The 27,297-nt window shown below is 37.8% G+C and overlaps 3 protein-coding genes across 14 annotated transcripts in view; all 3 read left to right on the top strand.

Moving 5' to 3' along the window:
- Window positions 1–16,515, top strand: part of ppfia1 (PTPRF interacting protein alpha 1) — a 46,102-nt gene extending 29,587 nt beyond the window's left edge. For 7 of the 12 annotated variants that reach the window (XM_051134514.1, XM_051134513.1, XM_051134509.1 and 4 more), the window contains 11 exons: window positions 2,064–2,145; window positions 2,479–2,679; window positions 3,929–3,991; window positions 4,152–4,178; window positions 4,761–4,936; window positions 6,649–6,746; window positions 6,824–6,999; window positions 10,161–10,229; window positions 10,301–10,469; window positions 10,597–10,662; window positions 15,932–16,515. In XM_051134514.1, coding sequence (XP_050990471.1) covers window positions 2,064–2,145; window positions 2,479–2,679; window positions 3,929–3,991; window positions 4,152–4,178; window positions 4,761–4,936; window positions 6,649–6,746; window positions 6,824–6,999; window positions 10,161–10,229; window positions 10,301–10,469; window positions 10,597–10,652 — 1,117 coding nt within the window. In that variant the 3' untranslated portion in view covers window positions 10,653–10,662; window positions 15,932–16,515. The remainder of the gene's footprint in view (window positions 1–2,063; window positions 2,146–2,478; window positions 2,680–3,928; window positions 3,992–4,151; window positions 4,179–4,760; window positions 4,937–6,648; window positions 6,747–6,823; window positions 7,000–10,160; window positions 10,230–10,300; window positions 10,470–10,596; window positions 10,663–15,931) is intronic. The other 5 variants (XM_051134519.1, XM_051134518.1, XM_051134517.1 and 2 more) reach the window with 2 other exon arrangements.
- Window positions 16,516–18,992: 2,477 nt separating this feature from the next.
- On the top strand, window positions 18,993–20,201 carry LOC127181030 (sperm acrosome membrane-associated protein 4). The gene is made up of 2 exons (XM_051135508.1): window positions 18,993–19,084; window positions 19,582–20,201. The coding sequence occupies exons 1-2, from the start codon at window positions 19,056–19,058 to the stop codon at window positions 19,994–19,996; spliced, it is 444 nt and encodes a 147-aa protein (XP_050991465.1). The 5' UTR covers window positions 18,993–19,055; the 3' UTR covers window positions 19,997–20,201.
- A 6,031-nt stretch (window positions 20,202–26,232) lies between these two features.
- Window positions 26,233–26,879, top strand: bncr (bouncer). The gene has a single exon (XM_051135474.1). It carries the CDS (start codon window positions 26,287–26,289, stop codon window positions 26,716–26,718), a length of 432 nt encoding a protein of 143 aa, XP_050991431.1. The 5' UTR covers window positions 26,233–26,286; the 3' UTR covers window positions 26,719–26,879.
- Window positions 26,880–27,297: the final 418 nt, after the last annotated feature.

Here is a 27,297-nt window from a genome sequence, read left to right as displayed (position 1 = left end):
CAAGTTGCTGCAGTCTAAGGTAGCAAACTTTACACATGGTCAGGATTCAGCTGGTATATTTGTGTTTTTGATTTGTGCATAACAGCCTCCATGTACAAAAGCATTTTTTTCTTGGGATGTTTGACTGACTTTTTTTTTTTTTTTTAATTCAACTAGTCAATTTAAAAAACATAACTGCAACATAATTCAAGTAACATTATCTTTATTAACAATCTAGTTAAAGGAAGCTCTATTCTAAGTGCAGCACAAATATAAGTTCAGCATGGTATAAACATAAAATAAATTGACTTGATAAACTTCTTTGCAGAAAAAAATGCATGAAATATGAATGCAAATATCGTACAAACTCGTCCTAAACACATCTTGTAAGTTCAGAAATAATATAGAATGTTAAACATTTCTTAGACAAAATGTAAACATTCAGTTTTAGAGGTCAAAAGGTCAAGACAATTCAAACTAAAAATTACTCTTTGGCTGTTGCACTATATCTTGTCTTTTGCAACATCTAGCTCATGAAACGACATTCTAAAAATGTGACACTCAATCCTATGATATGCTGTGTTTTAAAAAATATTTTTAATTTATATAACTTGCTGATGTCAGCTGAAGGAAGAGATGCAGTCATTTTTTTTCTTTGAAAATTGTAGTTATTTTAACAAAAGCTAATCGTTTCAGTTTTATCCTGGTGTAGGGTCTTTGGCTTCATTTCAGTGCCAGTATCAAATAGTGATGTAATTCTTAATTTCTGTTCACATTGGCTGCTGGTGTGGGTCCCTGCTCTCACCAATAAATCTGACAGTAGCTCAGTCCTCTGCAGAAATCACTGTAGTCAGGACGACTCAAGCCAGCAGCCAGTTTCATTATAAGCATCTCTTTAGGGTGACCAGACGTGCCACTTTACGGGGACACATTCAGCCAGGATTTCTAAATTGCCTAAAATAACTCTGTGTTGGGTGTTTGCGCTGCGCCGATCAATCGTTGTGCGACATCAAAGTACTGCGAGAGCTAGAGAGCAGAGCAGACAACTGCATGCTTTCGAATCGCTCTCATGGTACTCTGATGTCATACAATGATTGATTGGCACAGCACAAGCAACCAATACCTGGTTATTTTAGGCAATTTAGAAATTCTGTGCTGAACGTGTCCCCAAGAAGTGGCACGTCTGGTCACCCTACATCATCTGCTTTCTGCTGCTGAGGGGCGAGGGTGAGTGTCCAGGGATGAGGGTGTTTTGGCAGGACAAATACAGCTTTGTGCTGCATGAGTTTCCTCTGCCGTTTGATGAACACGAACTAGGACTGACCTCTACTGAAGTGCATTATGGGTCTCAGAGCCTTATTCAAGCTGTGGTTTAATTCCAGACCAAATCCTTTTCTTCATTCTTCAGCATGACATGATGCATGTTTATCTGTATTTTCCTTTCATTTCAATACTTCAGTAGCCGCATAACGTAAAACTATGCAAAAAGAATGAAGAAACCTAAGGAGGAGATGTGGTGTTTTGAGTGTATTTGCTTTCTCTGCATTTCAGCATGATGGAAACATGTATTGAAGTTTTCCAAATATCTTGTTTGGAGAAGAATGAACAAACATGTGTTTGTGAGGAATATTTGTCCCAGTGTCTGCAAACGTAGATTTAAGATTCTCACTCTATCATTACAGAAAAGGGTAGTTCACCCAAAAATAGAAAAAAAAAAACAATAAAGAAAGTAGTTAAACTGTATTCAGTAGTAGTTAAACAAGTGTTCAATAGCATTTTTAACCATTAGTATCAAGATGATTTCAAATGCTAGTGAGCATCAAATGAGCAAACTTACGTTTTGCACATGAGGAAGACACTGAATCCCAGGTTGTTCAGCCAATGTATTTCACTGATTGATGGTGAAAATGAAGAGGTCTGGATACTTTCTCTAGAGAAAACTTGCTAATTCTGCTGCTGTTTCCTCACCGCACACCTCTCCATACTCTGACTCTATGACTGAATCTATGCATATTATCTTATTAACCTCCTTGTTTGGACCATAAAACATGCTCTTTGTGCTCATAACATGTTTATATTTTCAGACACGAATTACTGGAGGAGGCCTGTCGGCAGGGTCTGCCCTTCGCTCAGTGGGATGGACCAACTGTGGTGGTGTGGCTTGAGGTACAAATACATGTACAGTTGAGCTTCAGATCTGTGCTGCATCATCTGGAAAAAAAATTCACATGCGATTGCAATAGCAGATCAGTGTTGTCTTTACAACTGTGAAATGGCTTGACAGCAGCATTTTCAAAGCCAGTAACAGCTGCTCATGTATGTGTCTTCATGTATGTGACTTCAGGTAATCCCTCATGAGAAAGCAGTTGTAGTTTCGTTTGTATGTGGCACAGGGAACGTTTGATAATGAGAAAGGGAAAGCTCAAATGTGGCTGTTGGTGATGATACACGTTTGTAATATTGCAATTCCCTTTGCTCCATGTTGTTCTTTTCTTTCAGCTGTGGGTTGGGATGCCTGCATGGTATGTAGCAGCGTGCCGTGCCAATGTGAAGAGCGGTGCCATTATGTCTGCCTTGTCTGACACAGAGATTCAGCGTGAGATTGGAATCAGCAACCCTCTTCACCGCCTCAAACTACGCCTAGCTATTCAGGAGATCATGTCGCTCACCAGCCCGTCAGCTCCACCTACCTCCAGAACGGTAGGAAACACACTGGGACATCCCAGGCACTTCAGACACATCTGGGTAATCGTCAGGTTTTAACGAAAAAATATCATCCATTAAACAACTCTAATATATATTAGTGTTCTGTTCCTGCAGCATTGTCACAGATGGATATTCCTAGACATCAACACAGGAAGTTTTTTTTTTTTTTTTTTTTTTTTTTTTTTTTTTTTATTGGGTCGGTCTAGAAGACGAGCTTAATGCTTTTAGAAACTGAAGTAGGTTAATGTCATGGGTAGAGGCTGCAAGGTTAATCAAAATAAAACCTAAATCATGTCATCACTTAGAGCGTTTAGCAGATCATAAAAGGCTGTGATTTAGCATTTCAGAGTGACTTGGTTCACAGTGAATGATTCGCATGATTCCTTCGGCATCAGCTGAGTTTGAGTTGCTTTAACATGCATTTGGGAACACAGCTTGAATCAACCATCTTCACAAACTTGTAACCAGAAACGTTTGCCAACAAAAGAAAAGCTTTATTTATTTTATTTATTTATTTATTATTTTGTTTTTTTGCTGCTTTACAGTGAAGAATTTAAATGTTAATAATTTCTTATTTTGTTTCTGTATAGTATTTTTTTTTTTTTTAGTACTGGTAGTAATAATATAAAAATGGTTTATTATTATTATTATTATTATTATTATTATTATTATTATTATTATTATTATTATTATTATTATTATTATTATTATTATTATTATTACTAGCACTACTGTTACTACTATTATAATTTTATAGCCATATTGACGTGATGATGACAATTTTGGCCAAATTTTACAGCCCTGCAAAGAACCACAACATACCTGGATTTTTTTTAATCACATTTTAAATAAAAAAAAAATTGCCAGGGAAACAAGCAAACAAACAAAAAACTAATTATTTGCAGCCCTAGTTGAGGGGTTTTTTTTCATTACCTCACTAAGTTTCAGGCATCTTGATGTGAAATCCTCAGGTTTCTGCCCTTAGACTGTTATTGGTAAACAGCAGAAGAACTACTGATAAGAGTAAACGTGGTAAAGCTTGTGCTGTTCCTGTTGATTTTACTGTAGTACACGTCTGTTGTCTCTCTTGCATGCCTCACACATTAACACCTGATGGGATGTTTGTGATCGCTTTTACTAATGTACTTTCAGCTCAATAACCGATTCTTCTGCTTTCTTAATGTCTTCTTCCACTTCGTCTTTCCTCACTTGTTTTCCCGTCCTCACTCACGGATTTCTGTAGTCTTCTGGAAATGTCTGGCTCACACATGAGGAGATGGAGAGTTTGGCTGCCACGCCACCCACGGTCAGTCACTGCGTGATAGCTGCAGCATCACAGCTGTGTGTTTGTGCTTTGCTGCTTGCTGTAATCGTCTGCATGCAGTGCCGTTCATTTACTGTATCACATTGTTTTATTTCTACTACTGACTTACCTTTCGCTCCACATGCTAACCTGCTAACACCAGGAGGATGAGGAGGGCAGCTGGGCCCAGGTTTGAACTCTCTGTCTTTCTCTTTTGATGTCTTTATCTTTACTAGAGAACAGGAATCACACATGCAGGAACAGACACTTCTCCATGAGGGAACCTCATGGACCTATCAGGAGCACGTTCAGGTCACATTTCACTTCCCAGTCAGACCAAAACTATTCAGGCATATTTAGTTTTGGAAAAATGTAGCCCATTAATATGTTTGGCAGGAGAAACAATTATTTTTGTGTCTCTTTGAGAGTGTGAGATGTGACCTGGATGTGCTTTTGATAGGTTTTGTGAGATTCACTGCAATTTTTGTAAGGCAACATCTGCTGGTCTTTATTTTTGAAACCTATATTTGGCCATGTGTTTCTGGATCACACTGAGAACAGGAACTGATGATCGTTTTATGCTATGGCAAAGTGGAGCATTATATAATCTAATGTGGTTATGATCAATCTCAGTCATGATTCTCCTGTATAAACTGTTGTATATTATATTTTAGGTGGTGTGGTTGTTGTATTTTGATATATTTTTAGGTAAGTGTTCTTTCTGCATCATGTCTTGAATTAACTGAATGTGTGTGCTGTGTTTACACTCAAGACTCTGGCCTACGGTGACATGAACCATGAATGGATCGGTAATGACTGGCTGCCCAGCCTCGGTTTACCTCAGTACCGCAGCTACTTCATGGAGTCGCTGGTTGATGCTCGAATGCTGGATCATCTGACCAAAAAAGACCTCCGCAGTCAGCTCAAAATGGTGGACAGCTTCCACAGGTCAGTCGTGAGCAGCATGACTAAACAAAAACACTGACCACAGTTTAGGTTCCAGAAGCATTTTTCCCCATTCATAAAATTAAGGTCAAGAGTTATAAGCCATGAACTGAACCAGCCAGCCTGTAGAGAGCATTTAATTTGTAGGTACAAAGGTGTTTTCTTTTGTTATGAGGGAATGAGATACTCCTGTCATGAAGCACTGTGACTGACATAAAGCACTTTCACACATTCACACCTCTTCCAGAACATAGAGATCATGTGTGAACAAAACCTGAAATACTGCTGAATCGCTTATGGCAATTTTCCTGGGATAAAAGGTTGCGACATCACTGGTAAATAACCGTTTTGATATTATGAGCGAACAAAGCACAGTATTAACCAGTACAAGGTGTGGACACGTTAACGTAAGATGTCTGCCAACCAATGTTTACTGCAACGCTTGTCACTCAAAACTCAAATTATGTTGTCAAATTGAATGGGTAATGACACTTGGGCGGATAAAGGTAATTTCAGATGACTGACATTACAGAGTCTACCGGTGTTTGGGTGCTGAATTTAACGGAGAAGTTGTATGATAATTCAATGTGTGAAAGAGACTATAAGGGCTCTGCGCATACTTTTCTAATTCAGAGTTTCTGCGGGTCTTAAAGTCTTAAAGTCTTAAATCGCGTTTCAGTAAATTAAGGCCTTGAAAAGGTCTTAAATTCTTATGATCATGGCATTAATTTTCGTGAGGGATTGACACTCTGTGAGGCTATTGTTGATAAAGCTACCATTGTCATTGCCTGTTTTCACTGGTTCTGCCTTCACGTGCTACCAGAATGATCATAAATAGGAATGTGGTAGTTTAAAATTGCATATGAAAGCAATGTGAAGTTGACCCCTTGAATTTGTTGAGCTCATAATCACAAGTAGGACTTATAAAGTTTATTGTACGCAAGGGCACCATGAGACCAGCTATGTTATTATTTTTATCATATAATTCATAAATGCGCATTTATTATGCACGGTACAATCAGATGACTGACTTTTAAACTGATTCTGGTTTTGATCATTAGGCAACACTGCTACTGAGATTTTCTGACATTTTCAGTGCGTGAGGTTGTCCTGTTTTGTTTTTCCTGGCTCTTGAAGCTCTGCCCTCTTCTGAAAAGGGGGCCGGCAGCACCAGCTCATTTGCATTTAAAGGGATAAACTGCTCATACCCTCAACAGTATCAGCTTTAACAAGCTGTAAAAAATTATCTGTTGGTTATATTGAGCTTCACATACACGCTCATCAGGACATCAGAGAATAATTTTACATCTTGTAAAAAGGGCATAATGGGTCACTTTTAACATCTTGTTTTTTGAACTGTTGAATTGTATTAAAGCAATATCACATTTGCAAACTCCCTTAATAATCATTAAAAGCAGTCGCTGGTCAGTTTGTCATGAACTCGCAAAGTTCCACTATAATCAACAAAGCGACTGAAATTAATCTTAATCAACTGTACAGTTATTTTAAAGCACCATAACTGCATCAAAGTAGTTTGTGAATATAAGGAGATTTATTGCAACCTCTGCAGTGCTTCATGGGAGGGAGCAGTTTTTGTGGTGTATAAATGTTGTTTGTCTATCTAGAAAAGGAGTGATACTTGCCTCCTGAACCCTGCTGCTGTATTTTAAGGGTTGCTCCGCGCTCACTGTGTTTGTGGTTTTTTCACTCTACAGGAACAGTTTTCAGTGTGGCGTAATGTGTTTGAGACGATTAAACTATGACAGAAAAGAGCTTGAGCGGAGACGTGAGGAGTCACAAGTTGAAGTGAAAGGTGAGTGTGTTGGTTTTTCTTTTGTTTCCGTCTCTGTGGTTGAGTGCGTGTGTCCGTTAATGCTTCTGCCGCTGCAGATGTGCTGGTGTGGACAAACGAGCGTGTGGTCAGCTGGGTTCAGGCCATTGGGCTGAAGGAGTATGCAGGTAATCTTCTGGAGAGCGGCGTTCACGGGGCACTCATCGCTTTGGACGAGTCCTTTGACCACAATGCCTTGGCTCTGCTGCTACAGATCCCTACGCAATGCACACAGGTAACCCCTGTTACATTTGTGCTGGTTTTTCAAAGCGGTATTGGATTGGATCAGCCTGATCCAGATGCAGACTTGACTTCAGATGACCAAATCCACATCTTCATTGGTCTAAATATGACAATGCAGGTTACTAACTGTGTGAAGAACAACAGGCAGAACAGTTAGCACTGGGTCACTTGATTCACTTTTATATGAAGAGACAGAAAACAGCACAATAAAACAATGTAAGCATTCCCTTCTGTTTTTAATTGAATCTGACCCACAACAAACAAGTAAACAAATATACAATAATAAGGGATGCAGCTTTTAGAAACTACTTGACTGGTTCATCTCTGATTGTGTCTTTGTAATTTACATACAGTGATTAAAAAAGTCAATATTAAATACATTGTTTTGTTTGATATTAACAGATGTTTGGGGGATTATTTTTTTAATTGAAAGATGAATAGATAGCTTACATCTGCTTAACACTGTATTTGTTCAACAAATCGAATGCAAAATATAAATGGATATTATACAAATACTATCAATTATTTAACCATTAAATTACATTTTATTGCTGAAATCCTCCCTGAATGCACCCTTCTGCTGGGATCAGGATAATCCTGATATTTGGGATTTAAATGATTTTACAAAAATGTTTTGAGCAGCACATACTGAAGGTTATGACTATTGTAAATAAGTAAAGTAAAGTTGTGGTCAGTCTTTTATTTGTGCAGAGGTTCAGATGTCACACTAAAGTAAATGTCAGTGGTGTGAGCAGGGTTTCTTTGCTCAGCGGCCACTGTGGCTAGTGGTTTTCCAAATTTGCTAGCCACTCAGAATTTCACTGGACACAATTTTGCATTATATGTGAGTAAAGACATAATAAGATGTATTTAAATTGATTTCCAGGTCATTGTTAGCCTATTTCTTACTTTTTATTAATAATTTCATTTAATATAATAAATAAGACACTATAGGGCTGTTACTAATAATTCATTTGATTGTTATTAAGTATTAACAAAACCGATCCTTCCACCGCAGAAGAAACAGAAGCATCTGAAGTGTTTAATGAAGTGTAGCATGAATGCATTTACACTGCAAAATTACAACAGCATGAATAATATTCTAAGCTTGGTGTTGGTCTTTTTTTAATATACACATAAAATGAAAAAATGCTAAAATAAGCTACTTCTTAATATGAAAGTTAAACTGCCAGTAGGTGGCAGCAAGTGACTGTCTTAATGAGTGAGTCATTGAGGCATTCATTCAAATGATTCATTCAGTAGGATAATTCATTTGAGAATGAAGCAAGTGCCTGGCTTTTTTGAATAGACTACTGACTCATTGACTTGAATGAGACATTGAACATTTTGGCAAACAGTGTTCCTGTGTGCATACAACATATCTTACAGTACTACCATATGGACGATACTACCGTTTAAAAAATGCAATGGCACCGCGGGTATTTTTAAGCTTAAGTATCGTGATACTACTGTAGTACCGGTATATCGTACAACCCTAGAAGTACGTTTTATTATTTTTCTCAAATTCAGTTTTGTTTGTAATTAAACTGAACTTTTATTTTGACTGGTTGCTGTGAAAAGGGTTTTCAATATATGATGATAGTTTTCTGCAAAGGAAACGGTAAAATGCTCATGAAGTGACTCAGAGCAGTTCTAGAGATTATGTTCATGTGTTCATGTACTCATATATTGAGGCAGCAGAGGCTGAAAACACCACGATTGTTATGCATATGTGTGTACTAAACAAAACTGCGTGCCTGCGCCATTCACTAACACAGACACGCAGAAGTACAGCTTTTATTAAAATGTACCAGTACTAGTAAAATGCGTAATCGTACCGTTTTTAAAAGCAGGGTATCACGATACTTTTTAAGTACCGGTATATTGTGCAACACTAATTTAGTATAATTCACCCAAAAATGAAAATTCTGTCATTAATTATTCACCCTCATGTTGTTCCAAATCTGTAAGACCTTTGTTCATCTTCGGAACACAAATTAAGGTATTTTTGATAAAAATCCAAGAGCTCTCTGACCCTCCACAGAGATCAAGGATCCTACCACGGTCAAGGCACAGCAACGTAGTAAGGATGTCGTTAAAATAGTCCATGTGACATCAGTGGCTCAACCCTAATTTTACGAAGCTACGAGAACACTTTATGTGTGCATGTAAACAACACATACGCGTGGTGCTGTTGACGTAGAACATGCGTACACCACGCTTTATGTTCAGAAGAAAACACTCGCATGCGTCATGATACTCTCCAAAATGGCACTAAGGTGACGCAGAGGAGAAGAATTGCTAAATAGTTGTTATTTTTGTTTTTTGTTTTAGTTTTTTGCTCACAAAAAGCATTCTCATGGCTTCGTACAATTACGGTTGAGCCACTGATGTCACATGGACTATTTTGTTGATATTCTTGGTACCTTTCTGGACCTTGACTATAGTAGGACCCTTGCTATATATGGAGCATCAGAGAACTCTTGGATTTCATCAAAAATATCTTAATTTGTGTTCCGAAGATGAATGAAGATCTTAGGGGTTTGGAACTGCATGAGGATGTGTAATCAATGACAAAATTTTCATTTTTGGGTGAACTAACAACCCTTTAACTACTTGTTTGAACTCTTGTATAAAATCAGTGACAATTTTGCAATCGTGGTTTTCAGGGAAAACTTCACTCTCTTGGTCATAGTATGTTGCTTAACTAGGCTGTATGTTATAATAAATATAAAAACTTATATTTTTACTGTAGTATGTTTCTTGTGTGTGCTGTTGTGTTAATTTCTTTTGATTTCTCCACAAAATTGTTTCACATACAGACAGGCTGCTTGAGCCTCAACTGGCCCAAGGGTGTTGTCGTTTACACCCAATCTATTAAAATCAGAATCATTCTCGCCCAAATTTTAATTTTAATTAGATTAGTTACCCGGTCAGGCAAGTAAAATTCTCCTTCACTTGCCCCTTCAAAAAATCCACTTGTCCCAAACAAGCTCTTTAACTGTAGGCTATATAAAATTTAACCAGCCAAAGTGGCTAGTGGGAGTGACTGTATTACCTGCCACTGCTGAAATCCACCCACATTTCGTGGGTTGGCGGGTGTTAATGTCTAGCACTGGCTGTGATAATCAGATGTGTGCTGTGTGTCTGCAGGCAAGGGCATTACTGGAGAATGAGTACGGGTGCCTGTTAGCGACGGGAACTGAGAGGAGACTAGAGGAGGTGAGTTCAGTCCAGTTCATCAGTCTGCCATACTACATCTGAGCGCTTCACATCAGAAATGTTCTTCACAGGACGATGACAAGAATTTCCGCCGAGCGCCATCCTGGCGGAAGAAGTTCCGTCCCAAAGACGTACGTGGACTAAGTGTGAGCTCCGCTGACACACTGCCCCCCAGCTTCAGGGTGAGCGCTGGCGACGCTTCCTCCGCTGCCCTGCTGGCCAAGAAACCGCAGCTAGATGGTACGTGTGAGCAAGCCGCTGCTTGCGTGATTCTGATTGGCTGTTATCAGTATGCATATGCGTGACTCATGTATGCTTAACATATTGATGTGTGTGTGTGACTAATGCATGTGGTGTGGCGCTGCAGGAAACGCGAGTGTTCAGCGTCTGGATTCAGCCACAATCAGAACCTACTCCTGCTGATCTGACTCAGGTGAGTCTTCATCATTCACAATCTGAGCGTGAGCCTCTTCTAAATTGCTCGCATGATGGCTTACTGGTCACAGCGAAATGCGCCTTCCATTCATTTACTGTTGAAAGAGGAGTTAAACCATGGAAATCAGTTAATTGGCATTGGATGAAAATTGTTTATACATTGAACAAATGGTACAAATGTTGTATTATTTGTCCAGTTACATTTCCCATTGCATTTTGTTTATAAAATTTTGAATGATGTCGTCCAGATGTGTGCATGTTCTTAAAGGGGTCATCGGATGCCATTTTCCACGAGATGATATGATTCTTTAGGGTCTTAATGAAAAGTCTATAATATACTTTGGTTAAAAATTCTGAATGGTGGTGTAAAACAATACCATTTTACCTTGCCAAAATCAGCTCTGCAAAAATCGTCTCATTCTGGTCGAGGCTGCTTTAAATGCAAATGAGCTCTGCTTGCCCCGCCCCTCTCTTCTCTCTGTGATGTGACAAGCCTGTTTACTTTAGCCGCATTTAGCCACGTTTAGCCGCTAAACTTGCTAACTAGCACATTATTAGGAAAGATGATCGCAAAGATTCATAAAAAAACCCTTTAACTCACTTCTGCTGTAAGTGAAGCTGAATCACAAATGATTCACGCGAACATAGACGGATATGTAAATCGGCACATTCCCTTCATAAACAAATGTAATCCATTGCATCTTCAGCTGCTCAGATGTCGGGAGTAAATGACGACCACTACGTTCATTATTACATCCAGCAACACAACACCTCAGTCTGAGATATTCTTGTCTAACTTACATCAGTGCTCCGGCATTGAAACAAAGAGGGCGGACTGTTACAACTGATCTAAGGTAAGACTGTCGTGGGAGCGGCCTCTGTGGGTGTGACGCCACAACGACAGGCATCTGAGAATGGCTCGGTTTAGAAAAGGGGATATTATTTTTAGATTAATTAAAAACCACTGCATGAATTTTTATCATTATAGGGTAGATTTGTACATACACTGCCAACACACATTAATGTTCAAACAGCATGTAAAAGTGAACTTAGCATCCGATGACCCCTTTAAAGGAACCTGTTGTAGATACGGCTGGTCTGGCGGGACAGCTATAGTCTAGCAAAAGTAGTTTGAAACCAGTATGCATCGTATCCTGCATTGGTAGACAAGGCATCTTGTTGGCCGTCATTTTCAGCTTTCTGTTTGCTTTATGAACAGCCTGTACTCATGTTATTAGCACTTGTTCAACACAAGCACATTCTATGTGGTTGTTTCCTGCTCCCATTTCCTGTTCTTTTCTTCATGTATATTCTCCACAGCACTTAAAATCATGTCAGTCCTTACCCATTTTTATATTTGAGTTTTCCAGTTCTCCATATTATGACACTCATGGATCCATATCCCAGAGCTCACTGCTTTAGACACAGTGTCATTCAGGTGACTTCAGACAAACTGACTAGTGCAGGTTTTTATGAAAGCTGATGTAGTTTTACTTCTGTGGCTGTAAAATATGCTGAAGTGCAGTAAACGACTTATAAACGTTATAAAGATGCTTTTGATACAGGACTCACAGTATTCTTAATGAAATTTTTCTTAACTGACATATTCTTTTTTTTTCTGTAATGCTAAAATAAACATTTTGCATTTCCAAAAACATTATTAATGTTCTTATCCTTAATGTTCTTATCAAAACTTTGATTTTTGATTTCCTGTTCTTTTTAATATTGAGCTTTACAATTTAACTCTAGCAACATATATTGCATATTACTTAGGGTTTCCGCCTGTCTTAAAGTTTTTCGTGAATTAAGGCCTTTGAAAAGGTCTTAAATCAGAGTAGCAAGTCTTAAATTCATATGATCATGGCATTAATTTTTGTGAGGGATTGTTTTCTAATGTTTCATTTTAAGGTGAAGCGAAAGCATAATTTCTGTGCTACATGGCTTAGGTTGCTCAATATTCATTAAACAATATGTGGTAAATATCGGTATGTGCTGCTTCATCTTTCAGTCACGCGAAGAAGAACTTGTCGTTTTGATTTTTTTTTTATAGTAATAAAATTCATTTAGTTCAGTTAGAGCACAGAGAATACAATTAAAACTAAATGCGGCTGTTCAGTGCAGTGTGCCGAACGACAGTCGCATTACAGATCAGATTTTATTTATCACCTGAAGAAAGTGAGTAGAGCTGAATGACAGGAAGAGAGAAAGGCAAGACCATGGGGGAAGATTTTCAAAACAAAATGCAAAAGTGTCCGTTTTAAAAATATTTTGGATTTTGAAAAGCCTGTTGACTTCTTGCATTATTGTAAGGTGATAGTGGAAGTTTCATATTTATTTGGTTACACAGTGTTTGCTGATTGTTATTTAAACTGTAATATTTAAAAAAAAATACATACATATAGATAGATATTAGGGATGAGCGAGTACAGCATTATCTGTATCTGTATCTGTATCTGTTAACCATATGAATTATCTGTATCTGTATCTGTACTCGGAGTGGGCGGGGCCTAACCCGGAAGTGGGTGGGATTTAACCTGGAAGTGGGTCATGTTGTATTGAAATGGGCGGGGCTTTAACCGGTATGTTATTTTAAGCATGCAATTGATATGGGTTGATCAGAAATTGTTATATTTATTGCTGATTAGAAAACTATTTACATGACAGCATCAGCATTGAGCTTCAGATCAGTGGGTTTGATCATGATAACAAACGAACTATATACAGAATAAGTTTTGCAACAATGAATACAACACATGCGGTTGCAATTATGAAGTAAAATGTAATGAACAAGAGTTTTCATTTCAACATAACTTTCTTTTTTTAACCTTGAGCAGTGTGGTTTATTTATTTATTTATTTATTTATGAAATACAGAAAGAAAGTGTCAGACACTCAGTGCGTGAAGTAAAAAAACTGGTCAGAGCCAGCTGACGGTTTAAAAAAGAAAAATAAATTCTCCGACAGGCAGAGACGCGAGTCGCTTTTACCAAGCACCACGTCTGAACAAACCCCACGTTTACCAAAACTCTACTGGTTAAAAAGTAAGTACTACAAACAAACCAAAGTAAAAAACAAAAGTGATGCTGAAGAAACCCTAAACGTTAACGGAAAAAAACCCGCAAACCTGAGTGACTGAGGGAGAGAACAGAGAGAGAGCGCGCTGTTCTCTTCTCTTCTCAGTGTTCTGTGTGTGTGTGTGTGTGAGCAGAGCGGGACACAGCAACACAATAAATCTGTATGTGTTAGTGATGCGCGGATGGCGGTTATATCCGCGGGCGCTGCGGACAATCCGCGGGTCGGGTGGGTCGGGTAATAAAAAATTGCATTCTGATTATTTGCGGGTGGATGAGAAAAATCAATAATGACGCAAATATTAACTGTATTTTCTAACATATGTTTTAAATACTCGAGTAGGTTAATATGCAGTGGTGTGTATAACCCGCGTATACCCATTTCTTTATCAGTCGGCTCTGCGCACCCACTTCTAAATCCCCTCTGATGCGCATCATTCAGTAGTGTCCTGCATTAGCCAAAATCATGACAGGCCACCATTTGTAACTAAATCGTATGTGAATACATGCAAATATTCGCTCAAAACACCCAGCAAAGACGGTAAGGACCCTAGCGCCGGCTTCCTTTGAAATATGTTTTATCATTGCACCTGATGCGCCTGATGCGCCCGCGCCCGCGCCGTCCGCGCCAGCACCACATTTGCTGCCTGTTCATACGCGAGAGCATGTCAAGAGAGGCACGCCGAGTATTAAAATAAAAATTATTATTGATTACTAATTTGAATCAGTACATTATACCGAAAACAATACGTCACGTCCAGATATCAGTTAACGTTATTCTTTTTAGCGTGGATTTGGCTTAAAAGCACGAGTGATTAAGCTTATAAGTGTTCATCACATTCATCATATCATCATGCAAAACTAAGAATCAGAATAATTGTAAATGACGATCGGGTGCGGGTCGGGTGCGGTTATCTAAATCAGAGAAAAATACAGGTGCGGGTGGGTGGCGGGCGGATCATTTATTTGGAGCTGCGGATTCCGGTGACGTTTAAGCTCATCCGCGCATCTCTAGTATGTGTGTAGGGGAGAGGCCCTGTGACTAGCCTATCACAGAACGCAGACACAGTAAACTACCCAATGAGAATTTTTATTCAATCCGAGCACAGATATTGACTCGTATTACTCGTATGATACTCGTACTCGGCAAAAGTGCTTTATCCGTGCCGGATACTCGTTTCAGCCGAGTATCCGGCTCAACTCTAATAGATATATATATATATATATATATATATATATATATATATATATATATATATATATATGTGTGTGTGTGTGTGTGTGTGTGTATATATAGAGAGAGAGAGAGATGTATGTATATGTATGTCAATCACATCAAGGTGTATGCCATGCTTTCAAGCTTTCTTACTCATTTTGCTATGTTCTATGTTTCTTATTTATTTGGTTACATAGTGTTTACTGATTTTCAGTTTTGTATACCTATTTAAACTGTGTTATTATTTTATATTTGGCATATAACATGGTGTATTTTTATTTGTTTTGTTAAGTTTGTTACATTAATGCTGCTAATTTAAAAGTGAAAGTGCGCACAACGCTTTTACAAGCTACTTAAAACCAAAGGATAGTGATAAAAAGTGGGAAAACTCAAACTAAAAATAAACAACTGCTTGATGCCTAATTGCCGCTAATTTCAAAGTGAAAGTAAATTGTGTGACGCTTTTACTGAAGGAAAGCGAGGAAAAGAGGGAAAATGGAAACAAACTGAAAACAAACAGTTGCTAGATGTTGAATTGCTGCTAATTTCAAAATCAAAGTAAAACTCGAACTATACTTAGAGAACATATTGCTGTATTGTTTTCTTATTATTATTATTATTATTGTTATTTTTTTTAAGTTGGTCTTAAAAAGGTCTTAAAGTCTTAAATTTACCCTCATAACACCTGCAGAAACCATTATTACTATTACTGTGGATCTCATGAGCTCTGGGAAGTAAATAAGACTTCATTTTCAGCACCATCCAGTACATATGAGAGCGCCACACAATCAGATAGTGAGATATTTAAAGAATGGCACTTTCTCAAGAATTCTTTGACGTTGACGTTTCTTAACTTCTTTCTTAAAAATGTTTTGTTGAATCCTGTTTTGCTTGTGTATCGTTCTCATTCCCATCAGATTGCCTGTTCTGTCTGTTTCCTGTGTATCAGTGACGTCCCACTTTTCTCTGTCTCTCCTGCAGGTGAAGCAGAAGCAGACGAGCCCCCATCAGGCTGGAGTTTCAGAGAATGAGCATTGGTTTGGCTTCTCCTGTTACAGACCGGTGATCCCATCAGAACTCTGTCCCACCAGCAGAAACTTTAGATTTGATGCCTCTATGTAAAGCAGAGGGATGTTCACTAATTTAGCAGTGTCTCATATCGACTTTTGCTTTTTTGGTCAATTTTTTTGTCAATTCTCGCGTCCTAATCCAGTTCAACTCTTTTAGATGTAATTTATGTATCACGAGTCCAAAGTTTGTACATTTCCGTCTATAGACGTAATCTCATTTTTATCATTCTCAATGAGTATTTTTATCCTCTCAGCTACTTATTCCTTGTTTTAATTCATCCAGCTAAAAGTACTGTGTGATTTATCTTAACTTTGCTATTCTTGTAATCTTTTCCCCTGTTGATTCTGAGAAAGTGGCCTGAATCAATGGTATTGTGTGAATATCGGGGTTGGTACGTGTTTTATATCCTCTGATACCAAAATCAAACCCTTGGATAAGCCATAATTTGTAATAATTATGAGGGCTATTTTGAATACATCTTTCTACAGATGTGATCTTGATGCCAGGTTTTTCTAGCATCAGTTTTGATGAAAGTCACTGTTTATCCATTCCCTAGTGCCGGTTAGAGCTGTGTGTGTGTGTGTGTGTGTGTGTGTGTGTGTGTGTGTGTGTGTGTATGTAAGTGTGTTTGTTATTCCTCTCAGATGGACCAATCCTCCAGTGGCCTGTCAGCTCAATCCCTGCGTCTGCATCTTACCACTGTATTGAAGCCTTATATTTCTAGCCCAGTCCTTTTGTTTTCAGTTACCTTTTTGATATATGTATCAGCTTTTATGTAGGAATTAAATTGTCATTTTTGGATGATATCATAAGCATAGGCTGGAATCATATCCCAGCCTCTCTTTTTTGTTTTTGTAATTTTACATTCTCTAGTCACTTATGTTCAATTAAAGTCATGTTACTATCTTTTTATTGTCCTTTTATTTAAATAAATCTTCTGGTCCTGTAATAGAAATAATGTACAGTCTAAGTACTTATGAACTATTTTTATCACAGTATTATTTATTGCTTTCATTTCAATAAAATACTGAAACTTATTTTCCACTGCCAATAAAAATAAGTCTTTATGAACAGATGATTTTTCTGAATCTTTTGTTATTCACCATCCAGACTCACCTTATAAAATTCAGATTCAGTCAAAAATTAATTGGGTATATGATTTTGTGTATTGTACAGTGGGTACGGAAAGTATTCAGACCCCCTTAAATTTTTCACTCTTTGTTATATTGCAGCCATTTGCTAAAATCATTTAAGTTCATTTTTTTCCTCATTAATGTACACACAGCACCCCATATTGACAGAAAAACACAGAATTGTTGACATTTTTGCAGATTTATTAAAAAAAGAAAAACTGAAATATCACATGGTCCTAAGTATTCAGACCCTTTGCTCAGTAGTTAGTAGAAGCACCCTTTTGATCTAATACAGCCGTGAGTCTTTTTGGGAAAGATGCAACAAGTTTTTCACACCTGGATTTGGGGATCCTCTGCCATTCCTCCTTGCAGATCCTCTCCAGTTCTGTCAGGTTGGATGGACAGCCATTTTTAGGGCTCTCCAGAGACGCTCAATTGGGTTTAAGTCAGGGTTCTGGCTGGGCCATTCAAGAACAGTTGTTGTAAAGCCACTCCTTCGTTATTTTAGCTGTGTGCTTAGGGTCATTGTCTTGTTGGAAGGTAAACCTTCGGCCCAGTCCGAGGTCCTGAGCACTCTGGAGGTTTTCGTCCAGGATATCCCTGTACTTGGCCGCATACATCTTTTCCATCGATTGCAACCAGTCGTCCTGTCCCTGCAGCTGAAAAACACCCCTACAGCATGATGCTGCCACCACCATGCTTCACTGTTGGGACTGTATTGGACAGGTGATGAGCAGTGCCTGGTTTTCTCCACACATACCGCTTAGAATTAAGGCCAAAAAGTTCTCTCTTATTTCTCACCATCTTGGAGTCCTTCAGGTGTTTTTTAGCAAACTCTATGCGGGCTTTCATGTGTCTTGCACTGAGGAGAGGCTTCCGTCGGGCCACTCTGCCATAAAGCCCCAACTGGTGGAGAGCTGCAGTGATGGTTGACTTTCTACAACTTTCTCCCATCTCCCGACTGCATCTCTAGAGCTCAGCCACAGTGATCTTTGGGCTCTTCTCCCCCGATAGCTCAGTTTGGCCGGACGGCCAACTCTAGGAAGGGTTCTGGTCGTCCCAAATGTCTTCCGTTTAAGGATTATAGAGGCCACTGTGCTTTTAGGAACCTTAAGTGCAGCAGAATTTTTTTTGTAGCCTTGGCCAGATCTGTGCCTTGCCACAATTCTGTCTCTGAGCTCTTCAGGCAGTTCCTCTGACCTCATGATTCTCATTTGCTCTGACATGCACTGTGAGCTGTAAGGTCTTATATAGACAGGTGTGTGGCTTTCCTAATCAAGTCCAATCAGTATAATCAAACACAGCTGGACTCAAATGAAGGTGTAGAACCATCTCAAGGATGATCAGAAGAAATGGACAGCACCTGAGTTAAATATATGAGTGTCACAGCAAAGGGTCTGAATACTTAGGACCATGTGATATTTCAGTTTTTCTTTTTTAATAAATCTGCAAAAATGTCAACAATTCTGTGTTTTTCTGTCAATATGGGGTGCTGTGTGTACATTAATGAGGGGGGGAAATGAACTCAAATGATTTTAGCAAATGGCTGCAATATAACAAAGAGTGAAAAATTTAAGGGGGTCTGAATACTTTCCGTACCCACTGTAAGTGCACGGTTGAAGTTATTGCTATACTATTTAATACAAAGAAAACAATCAGAATGGCTTCTGCACTTCATCTCTCATTTCTTTTGATCATTCAGCCTGCATTACAAACTCATTTTTTATTATTAAAAAAAAAAAACATTTTGAGTGAAAGCTGATTAACATGATACAGAAAGGAGATTTCTGTTAGCAGGACGATTCACCGCACCTGGTTTCCTGATCGTTAATTAGACTGATTACAGATATCCTGAAGGTTCAATTATTTGTTGTTCTTCTAACAGCTTCGATCCAGCAGTGATGGACTCAGATTGTGCATCTCTCAGCAGGTGAATATCCCCATAAGTCTGTTCACAAATTAACGGCCGAATCTCATTCTAATCAAACCTTCACAATTCAGATTCATTTAGTAGAGTTTAAGTTACTCATTTTATCATCATTCTGTGTTTGCATTTACTTTCTGCACTAGAAATGAAGATACAGCGGAGGCTGTAGAGACACTCTTTGTATTAATAGCTGTAATTAAGTTATTCATATAAATGTAACTCTTTGCCTTGAAATGTTATGATGGGTACATGCGTAGGTTTTGTTGTGTGTATGGTTTTTTTTGGTAGATTTTGACATGCAGGTTTCCTCAAACAGTCATAACTTTTGACTATTAAGAGTTAGTCGTGAGCAAGTGAGTGCACTGGTCCACTTAATCTGGTATACACAGTAGGTATACACACAAAAACAAAGCGTTATTGTTATGTTGAATGACAACGTGTATACACAGCATTGTGCTATTGTGACTGTTTAAGTGTGCGTGTGTGTTTCTTTCTTACAGGTCCAGTCTCATGCAGACTGTACTGGCGATCTCTTTGGTCAGTGTTTTTGAGCTGCTGTACGCGGGTAGGTCCGGCGCAGTTTTGCAGTGTCATTACTGCCCCCTGCAAGCCGCAGGCAGGCGCTGCAACATCACCACTGAGTGCCGCGCGCACGAGCGCTGCTCCTCTGGCTGGAGGCGTTATGGGGGCGTGTACTTACTCGCTGTCCAAGGCTGCGCGTCCACGGAGCTGTGCGGATCGAACCAGACTCTCTCATACAAGGGCTTTGAATATAAAATCACCTACACGTGTTGTTGTCGTGATCTCTGCAATAAAGCCGCTTCATCCGAGAACAATCTCAAGCAGCTGCTCAGGATTACCATCAGCCCAGCAGACAACATCACTGCAGATCCACTGAGCTGTCCGAATGACTGAAACACAGTCTTAGAGTTTTACTGGGCGCGTGACACTAACTAATGTCGCGTGCACATGACGGCTTGTATTAATAACATGAGTAATTTATTAATACCAGACTGGCGGCGATGGACTGCTGTTCTTACTGTTATGATTCAAACTGGTCTTCGGTCTGGAAATTGATGGACCTTTGTAAAAAAAAAAAATAAAGCATGTTTGAGTCCGATTTCATCACTATGGTTTAAGAATGAACCCTTTTCTAACGGCATTCAACTCAACAAGCTAATCAAGGTTCTGAGAAGGCTACTGAAAGTCAAAGACTTGAGTTTGATCTGCAGAAATGTGGAACTCAAGGGCCAGAGCTGAGAACCCTAGGTTCAGGTAGTCAAGATAATTCAGTTATCTCACTCTTTTTGTCAAAATCAAATTCATATGAGCTTTATTTGCATGACTGGAACAGTATTGCCAAACTATTGGCCACTGCATGAGCAAGTGACCTGAATATAACAAAATAAAAATAAATAAATCAAAAATGAAGTAAATGAATGAATACATGTTTTAGAAGAAGAAATAACAAGAAAATGATAGCGAAAAACTTTGTTCATACATGCAGACATGTTAAGGATGTGAGAATATTTCTGACTTTAATCTTGTCTGCTGATGGCTGACTCTTAGTTTACACATATTTTGCTGCTGTTGTGATCAGGCTGTTTTCTGTGTCAAAGAGTTTTCTCCCAGTATCCACCTTATTTTTCAATGCGTAAATAAGCTGTTTTCTGGTAATAGACGTCAGGTTCATAATCTGCCATAGGGAAATAACAAGAAGATATCGAAGTGCAGTAAATGGTAAAACAGTTTGCACTACAAACCAGTGTGTTTATAATTAAGATAATACATTAAAATAACATGGTAAGACGCACCAGTTTGCAATATCAAGCAGCAAAACGAGCAAAATAGCTAAAAATAGCTGGAAGTGGATGAGACCAGAAGCCAGACACAAAAAATGTACAAATGGCTGCACCCACTTTATGGGAAAAATAAGGTGGCTACACTGAACAAAATTATAAATGCAACACTTTTGTTTTTGCCCCCATTTTTCATGGGCTGAACTAAGATCTAAGACTTTATGTAAACAAAAGGCCTATCTCTCTCAAATATTGTTCACAAATCTGTCTAAATCTGTGTTAGTGAGCACTTCTCCTTTGCCGAGATAATCTATCCACCTCACAGGTGTGGCATATCAAGATGCTGATTAGACAGCATGATTATTGCACAGGTGTGCCTTAGGCTGGCCACAATAAAAGGCCACTCTAAAATGTGCAGTTTTATCACACAGCACAATGCCACAAATGTCGGAAGTTTTGCGGGAGCGTGCAATTGGCATGCTGATTGCATGTCCACCAGAGCTGTATGTCTTAATTTTTCTGGATTTAGTAGAGCCGTAATTTGTGGTGCTATTTATTGAAATTTTGGGAAGTATTCAAATCAAATGTTGTGAGTGAACACAGTGCAGCAGAAAGTGTTCTCAGTTTCCACAGCTACCTGAGAGCACAGCCTCTCTGCTCTGGCAGCTGTCGTCTCTGTTTGTGCCAACCTCTCTCTATAGTCAGCCAGTAATCTGTATTTGTAATCTATGTGTATTTGGTTAGTGTTTTTCTCACATTATGCTCTTCGGTATTTAATGTTAATTTAAGTGACAACTTGGATATTTTAGTTGACTAAACTAAACATTTTAAGTTAACGGGGTAACAAATTATTTTAAGTTGAAACAATTGTTTTTACAGTGTAGAATTTCAGAGCTCTTTTTTGAATACTGATTAATAAGGGCTATTGTCCTAATTCAGCTCTGCATGAGTTGTTTGGTGTTGTTCTGTTTACTTTTAGGATGCTTTTACAAATTTGAGTACGCAGTTTTGATTTCCTTTTTTTTCTCTTTTAGAAAAATCTTGGAATTTTAGGGTTTCTCATATCTCTCTGCTATAAAGAGCAGTTGGTTCGATGATTGCTTTTAGGATTTTTAGCTGGTTTCCTTTTGAAGTTTTCCTGTGTTTGAGTACCTGGATTCCTGCTCTAAAGGTGTGTTTATTTACAGTAAATGGTGAATTTTATTCCAGTACAACCCTTTCTCCAACACCAAAGGTAACGATTTGTAATGTTCCGCTGTTTATTCCTGATGCGGATATAGAAGGAGAACTTGCGACATTTTAAAAGTTAGCAAGCAGCATTACAATGGTCCCACTTGGATGTAAGAATGCAGCTTTGAAACATGCATTGTCATTTAGACCACAAATGTACATATTTCTGAATTCACCAAATCTAAATGTTTCATTTAGATGCATTTTTGATGTCATACTCCGCTAACAATTTTTGGTTCCCAGAATGTTAGTGTTAAGGTTTGTTTTTTGGTTAGTCAGGAAAGTTTTCTTAACAGAAAATTGTAAAAATTAGTTTGTAAAATGTTATTCTAATGTTCCCATAAACGTTATAGAACATTCCTAACCTCTTTACGCCACTGTTTGTCAGTAATCATTCAGCATCCAGTTTAATCAATATAAATAATCTGAGCACATCAATCATTGTATGTAAGATTAAATGGACAAATTTAATCTTATTTAATATGTAAGATTACGCAGTACCCAGATTTTACATTTCTTCAGCACCAATTAAAAATGACTTCAACACAGTTGTTTGTTTATAAAATATCACATTTATTTACATATATAAAAATAAAAGAATGAAACATTACCTGACTTGAAGGATGGGATCAGTACATTCATTTCTTACCACTGAAGTGTACAGATTGTACACTGATAAAAATGATTTTGTGGTGAAGTAAACAATACATTAAAAACAAATGTAATTTCTACATTAATTTAGTGCAGGCTTGAATAAAGAAATTAAAGTAAATTCTATATTAGTACTTAATTAAACCTTGTAGAAATTAAAGTTTGAACTTATAAGTATATTTTACTTGGAATTGTTGGTTATGTTTACAAGGATTCTTTAAATAAATATCAAAGTTATGCTCCTGTTTTCCCATCATGCACTGGGGCATGAATTATTAAAAAGGTTACAGTTTTCACTGTTTTCTCGTTGTATTTACACTGTTTTATGGTTGCTTTGTTGTTAGGTTTAGTAACTTACTGTTTTGCAACATCTGGAGTACATTTTCTACTCAAAATGACCCATTCATACTCAAACACTATCCACTCATTGTTACCATCATTGTGTATGGTGTACCAAGTACTGAGGTCTCTGTGTTCATTTATGTAATAATTCTTTTGAGCAGACATATCTGAAAAAGGATAACAAGTTGTCTTCTTTTTTACTTTTTTTTTTTGTGCTTGATTGTTAAAGTAAATTTTACAAACTGTGATTGAGTAAAATGTACTGGAGTGTTGCATATTTAACTTCAAATAATTAAGTAGAAATTACTCATCAAACTAGGCCCCTTTAAATGTACTTATTCATTTGCTAATTTTTACCTAACTTATCTAGATTTTACTTAATTCAATACTTATATTTTACTTAAAATGTATGTGTGCGAAAACTTGCAAAAGACAAGTTAAGTAAATATTACTTATTGTTTTTTGTTTGTTTGTTTGTTTGTTTGTTTGTTTTCAGTGTACAGCAGGACATTCTTCTTTTGATTTGTTAAACAACTTCTCGATTAACATGTTCTCTTTGGTTAGGCATGTCAAATTCTTCCAAATCATTTACACTCATAACTTTATTAATTTTAAGTAAACGTTTAATAAAGAAATCGATAAATTAACAAGTTAGTCAGCCACTAAAACTAAATAATAATTGTTCATTTTTAAAGTCCATAAAATCTTTTTTGTTTGTTTGTTTGTTTTTAACATTTTTTTGAATTTATTAAGGTTATATAAGCTGGTGTGTTCCACAACAACGACAAAATTCGCATTTAGAAGATAGAAGTATTCAAAAATTACAGTCAACTTCTGCCAATACGCCAGTATAACGTAGCCTGGTACATTACAGTAGTCTACTTCCCACATAAACAGTAAGGAGAGATGACTGGGGAAGATGTCGAATCATTTGCAGATCCTGAGTACCACTGGCAAGCATCTAATATAGTAAAATTTGTGGTAAGTACTGCCGCTCTAGTATACACAGAGCACGTGCGAGAGGCCCAACACTAATAAACATAATAAATTATACATTGTGTCTCAACTGTACCCCGCTGACCACCTCGAACATTTCTCTAGATTTTACGATAACTTTGCGTGACACAAAGTCATGCAATATATCAGTTTTTAGAGCACAGATTAAAGTTTATGAAAATGTTACATTTAACAGTCATGTAAGAATGAGAAGCTATTCAATGTGGAAGGGACGTGGTGAAGTGAAAAAACTTCACTTGACATCAAACAAAGGTTGGGTTTTCACTTTCAACCAAAATTTGACTTTTCAGTCCACATCTAGTGTGATGGGAAGCTTTATTAGAATGTTAGAGGATAAAGTTCTAACAATGTTATCAATAAACATTTGTAGAATGTTTTTAGAGATTGTTACCCTATATATTTTAGAAGAATATTCTGGCAACTAAAATAAAAATTGCAGCTGAAAACATTCCCAGAACATGAAACATTATTAGCTGGAATAAACTCTTTACGCCTCCTGTCTCAGGTGCTGAAGGAAGGGCATGCAGCTTTACCGCAAGTCTGCAGAGAGGATAAACTCTACTGATATCTCTGCTGTACAGGAGGAGTACAAGGAAGAAAGCACCATGATTTTGGCTTTTAAAATACCTGAACTGGGGAGGTTTCAAGACATTAGCAAAAAAAAAAAACCCATCATATTCTGTCTCACTGGCATGTTCTGAAAAAAGACAAAAATTTGGAAGTGGTCAGAAATACTTGGAGCAGACTCTGGAAATGTTTGGAATTTTTAACTATTTGGGCTTAGGAAAGAGTTGTGTGAAGCTAAAGATGAAATGCAAATTTTACATTTATGTTTTAATTGTTTATCATTTGTTAATTTAAGGTTCTGTATTAAAGTGTAATATTAATTAAATATTTATGACATCATAACCACCACTCTCTCTCTCACACACACACATACACACACAGCTTTCTTCGGGTAGAAAACACTAAGGAATAGTGAAATTTTTTCACTATAATGTCTCTAACTCAGTGTTTTTTCACTTTGTTTGAAGATTTTGATATTTTCTCACCTGTATCTGCCACAAATTAAGTTTTTGTTTGTTTTCTACAAAGAGCGCTAATGTTACCATATTCCCACTACCATTACACTTTTAGAAAACATGGACTTTAGTTTAAATTTTGTTGATTTAATTGAATCAAATTTACTTGTTTGTGGTTTCATATAAAAGCACAAAGATTTTTAGAAAAAAAGTAGCGTGAAGTTCAACCCCCAAACCAAACCATCAGTGCTGTGTAAATAGATTGTTTGAATGAGATAGGGAATGAGATCGTCCAGATTCATACACACTGGCCACCAATTTGCCACAACAAGAATGAACGGCCATGAGAGCAAGTTGTGTTTTGTTCAGTCTTTGTGAGTCTAGGAGAACAAAATAGTGAAAATTGTGCTAGAATACTCTATGTTTGCTCCCACATAACATTGTAGTCTTTCAAGAGGTGAGTTTTAGGTCAGTGTTATATATCTTGCTGATTATCTTGCTGATTCAGATGACATTTTGCATTTTAAATTCATACATTTGCATTTCAGTTTCGTTCTGCATTTATCTGATTGCAACTCCAATTACAATCTAAAAATGCTGATTTTCACTTCAGTTTTTGGTCACTCTTGTACTTTAGTAGTTTCTAAATAATGAAACTGATGGTGTTACGACTCAATCCACATCACGACCATCCCTGGCGCTCTGTGGTTGGTGGTACTGATGCATGTGAATATGATCAATGTCCTGAGAACAGACTTAAGACATCAAACATTTTCAATCTATGTCTCTCAAATTACCTTTTTTCCTTTCATTTGTAGTTGAATAAAGACTTGATTTGAGAAATCAGCTTCTGAATGAAATCACACTGTTCATAAACATTTACTAGAGTTTACAGATATTTTAGACCAAAACATCATGTTTTGTTCAAGCCAGCATGTTCTAAACTGAGACATCAGTGCTTAAGATCCAGTCTTCGTCACATCATAACCAGCATGCAGTGTGATTACGCTGATTGGTTAATTAAGGTAATTAACGCAACAGCTCACAGCTGTTTCGATGATGTGTGTAGTATTTAAACCATTCTTGAATTGTGTATCGAAAACCTATCTGTTGCAGTCCAATAACGTGGGTTTTCTGGGACACAATGAAGTTTTTCATCTTTTCTAAAGCTGGTCTCCACTGGATCCCAGGTCTTGTTTTCCTGGTTTTGTGTGTTCATCCTTCTGCTGTCCTGTGTGAAAACCTGTATTGTTACTACTGTCCTCAGACGTCCTTTAACAGGACCTGCCGTCACGTTCTGTCAGAGTGTCGGCCGCAGGAACTTTGCTTCACCGCCGACGGCCGATTCGGACGCGCATCCGTTTTGTTCTCCAAAGGCTGCATGTCGCAGAGAGACTGTGCCCGATCCAACAGTCAAATGATACGCGGGAACAACATCAGCTTCACGTACCTGTGCTGCGACCGTCATTATTGCAACTCCAGCCGGGGCTGCGATCACAGCCTCGCACTCCTCACAGTGACTGCTATCGCTGCGAGCGTCATTACGGCCGGCTGGACTCGAACTGAACTCCTGTGATGCTGAGAGAGACATGACAGAATACAAGCCGTTCCTGCTAATGATTTTATTTTTATTATTATTATTATTTTTTTTTTTTTTTTTAAAAAACCTGTGTTAAAGTACTTTTTAATGTCAAGTTCACTTTTAACTGAGCCTCATTAAATACCGTTTAATTTACAGCTCCCCACTTCGTAAGTTGTTTTATGTACCAGGTAGTCTATGCTTGGGCTCTTGGGTGACGATGTGCACAAATGAAAACTGACTCTGGCTGCCTTTGTCATTGGCAGAACTAATAGTAGTAAGAAACTCCTCCTGGTGCTTGGTATCGGCTGCCAAGAATCTCTGAAACGCTTTAACCTAATCACACCAATATCTGTGGTTTCTGAATGCAGTGCTGTTATTGGCAATGACGACTACCTGATTTCAGAGGAGCTAACAACACAATGCAATTATTGCATTAAAATGGAAATCTAGAATAGAATGCAGTAATTAAATTTCATAATGCACTTCAATAACGACTGTCCAGCGATGTACTGTACGGGCTGGAATTCCCGCGTCTCTCCAGAAGGTGGCGTCTGAGATCCACCGTTTGAATTC

The sequence above is a fragment of the Labeo rohita genome, chromosome 18, assembly GCF_022985175.1.
Source record: "Labeo rohita strain BAU-BD-2019 chromosome 18, IGBB_LRoh.1.0, whole genome shotgun sequence".
NCBI classification, from domain to species: Eukaryota; Metazoa; Chordata; class Actinopteri; order Cypriniformes; family Cyprinidae; genus Labeo; species Labeo rohita.
Note: the sequence above shows the minus strand (reverse complement) of the source record. Positions and strands in the feature narration are given on the sequence as shown.

Excerpts from the sequence above, each read along its gene's own strand:
- LOC127181030 (XM_051135508.1), top strand. The coding sequence starts at position 19,056 with ATGGACTCAGATTGTGCATCTCTCAGCAG. Across the intron at positions 19,085-19,581 it reads GATTGTGCATCTCTCAGCAG|GTCCAGTCTCATGCAGACTG; the intron begins GTGAATATCCCC and ends TCTTTCTTACAG.
- bncr (XM_051135474.1), top strand. The coding sequence starts at position 26,287 with ATGAAGTTTTTCATCTTTTCTAAAGCTGGTCTCCACTGGATCCCAGGT.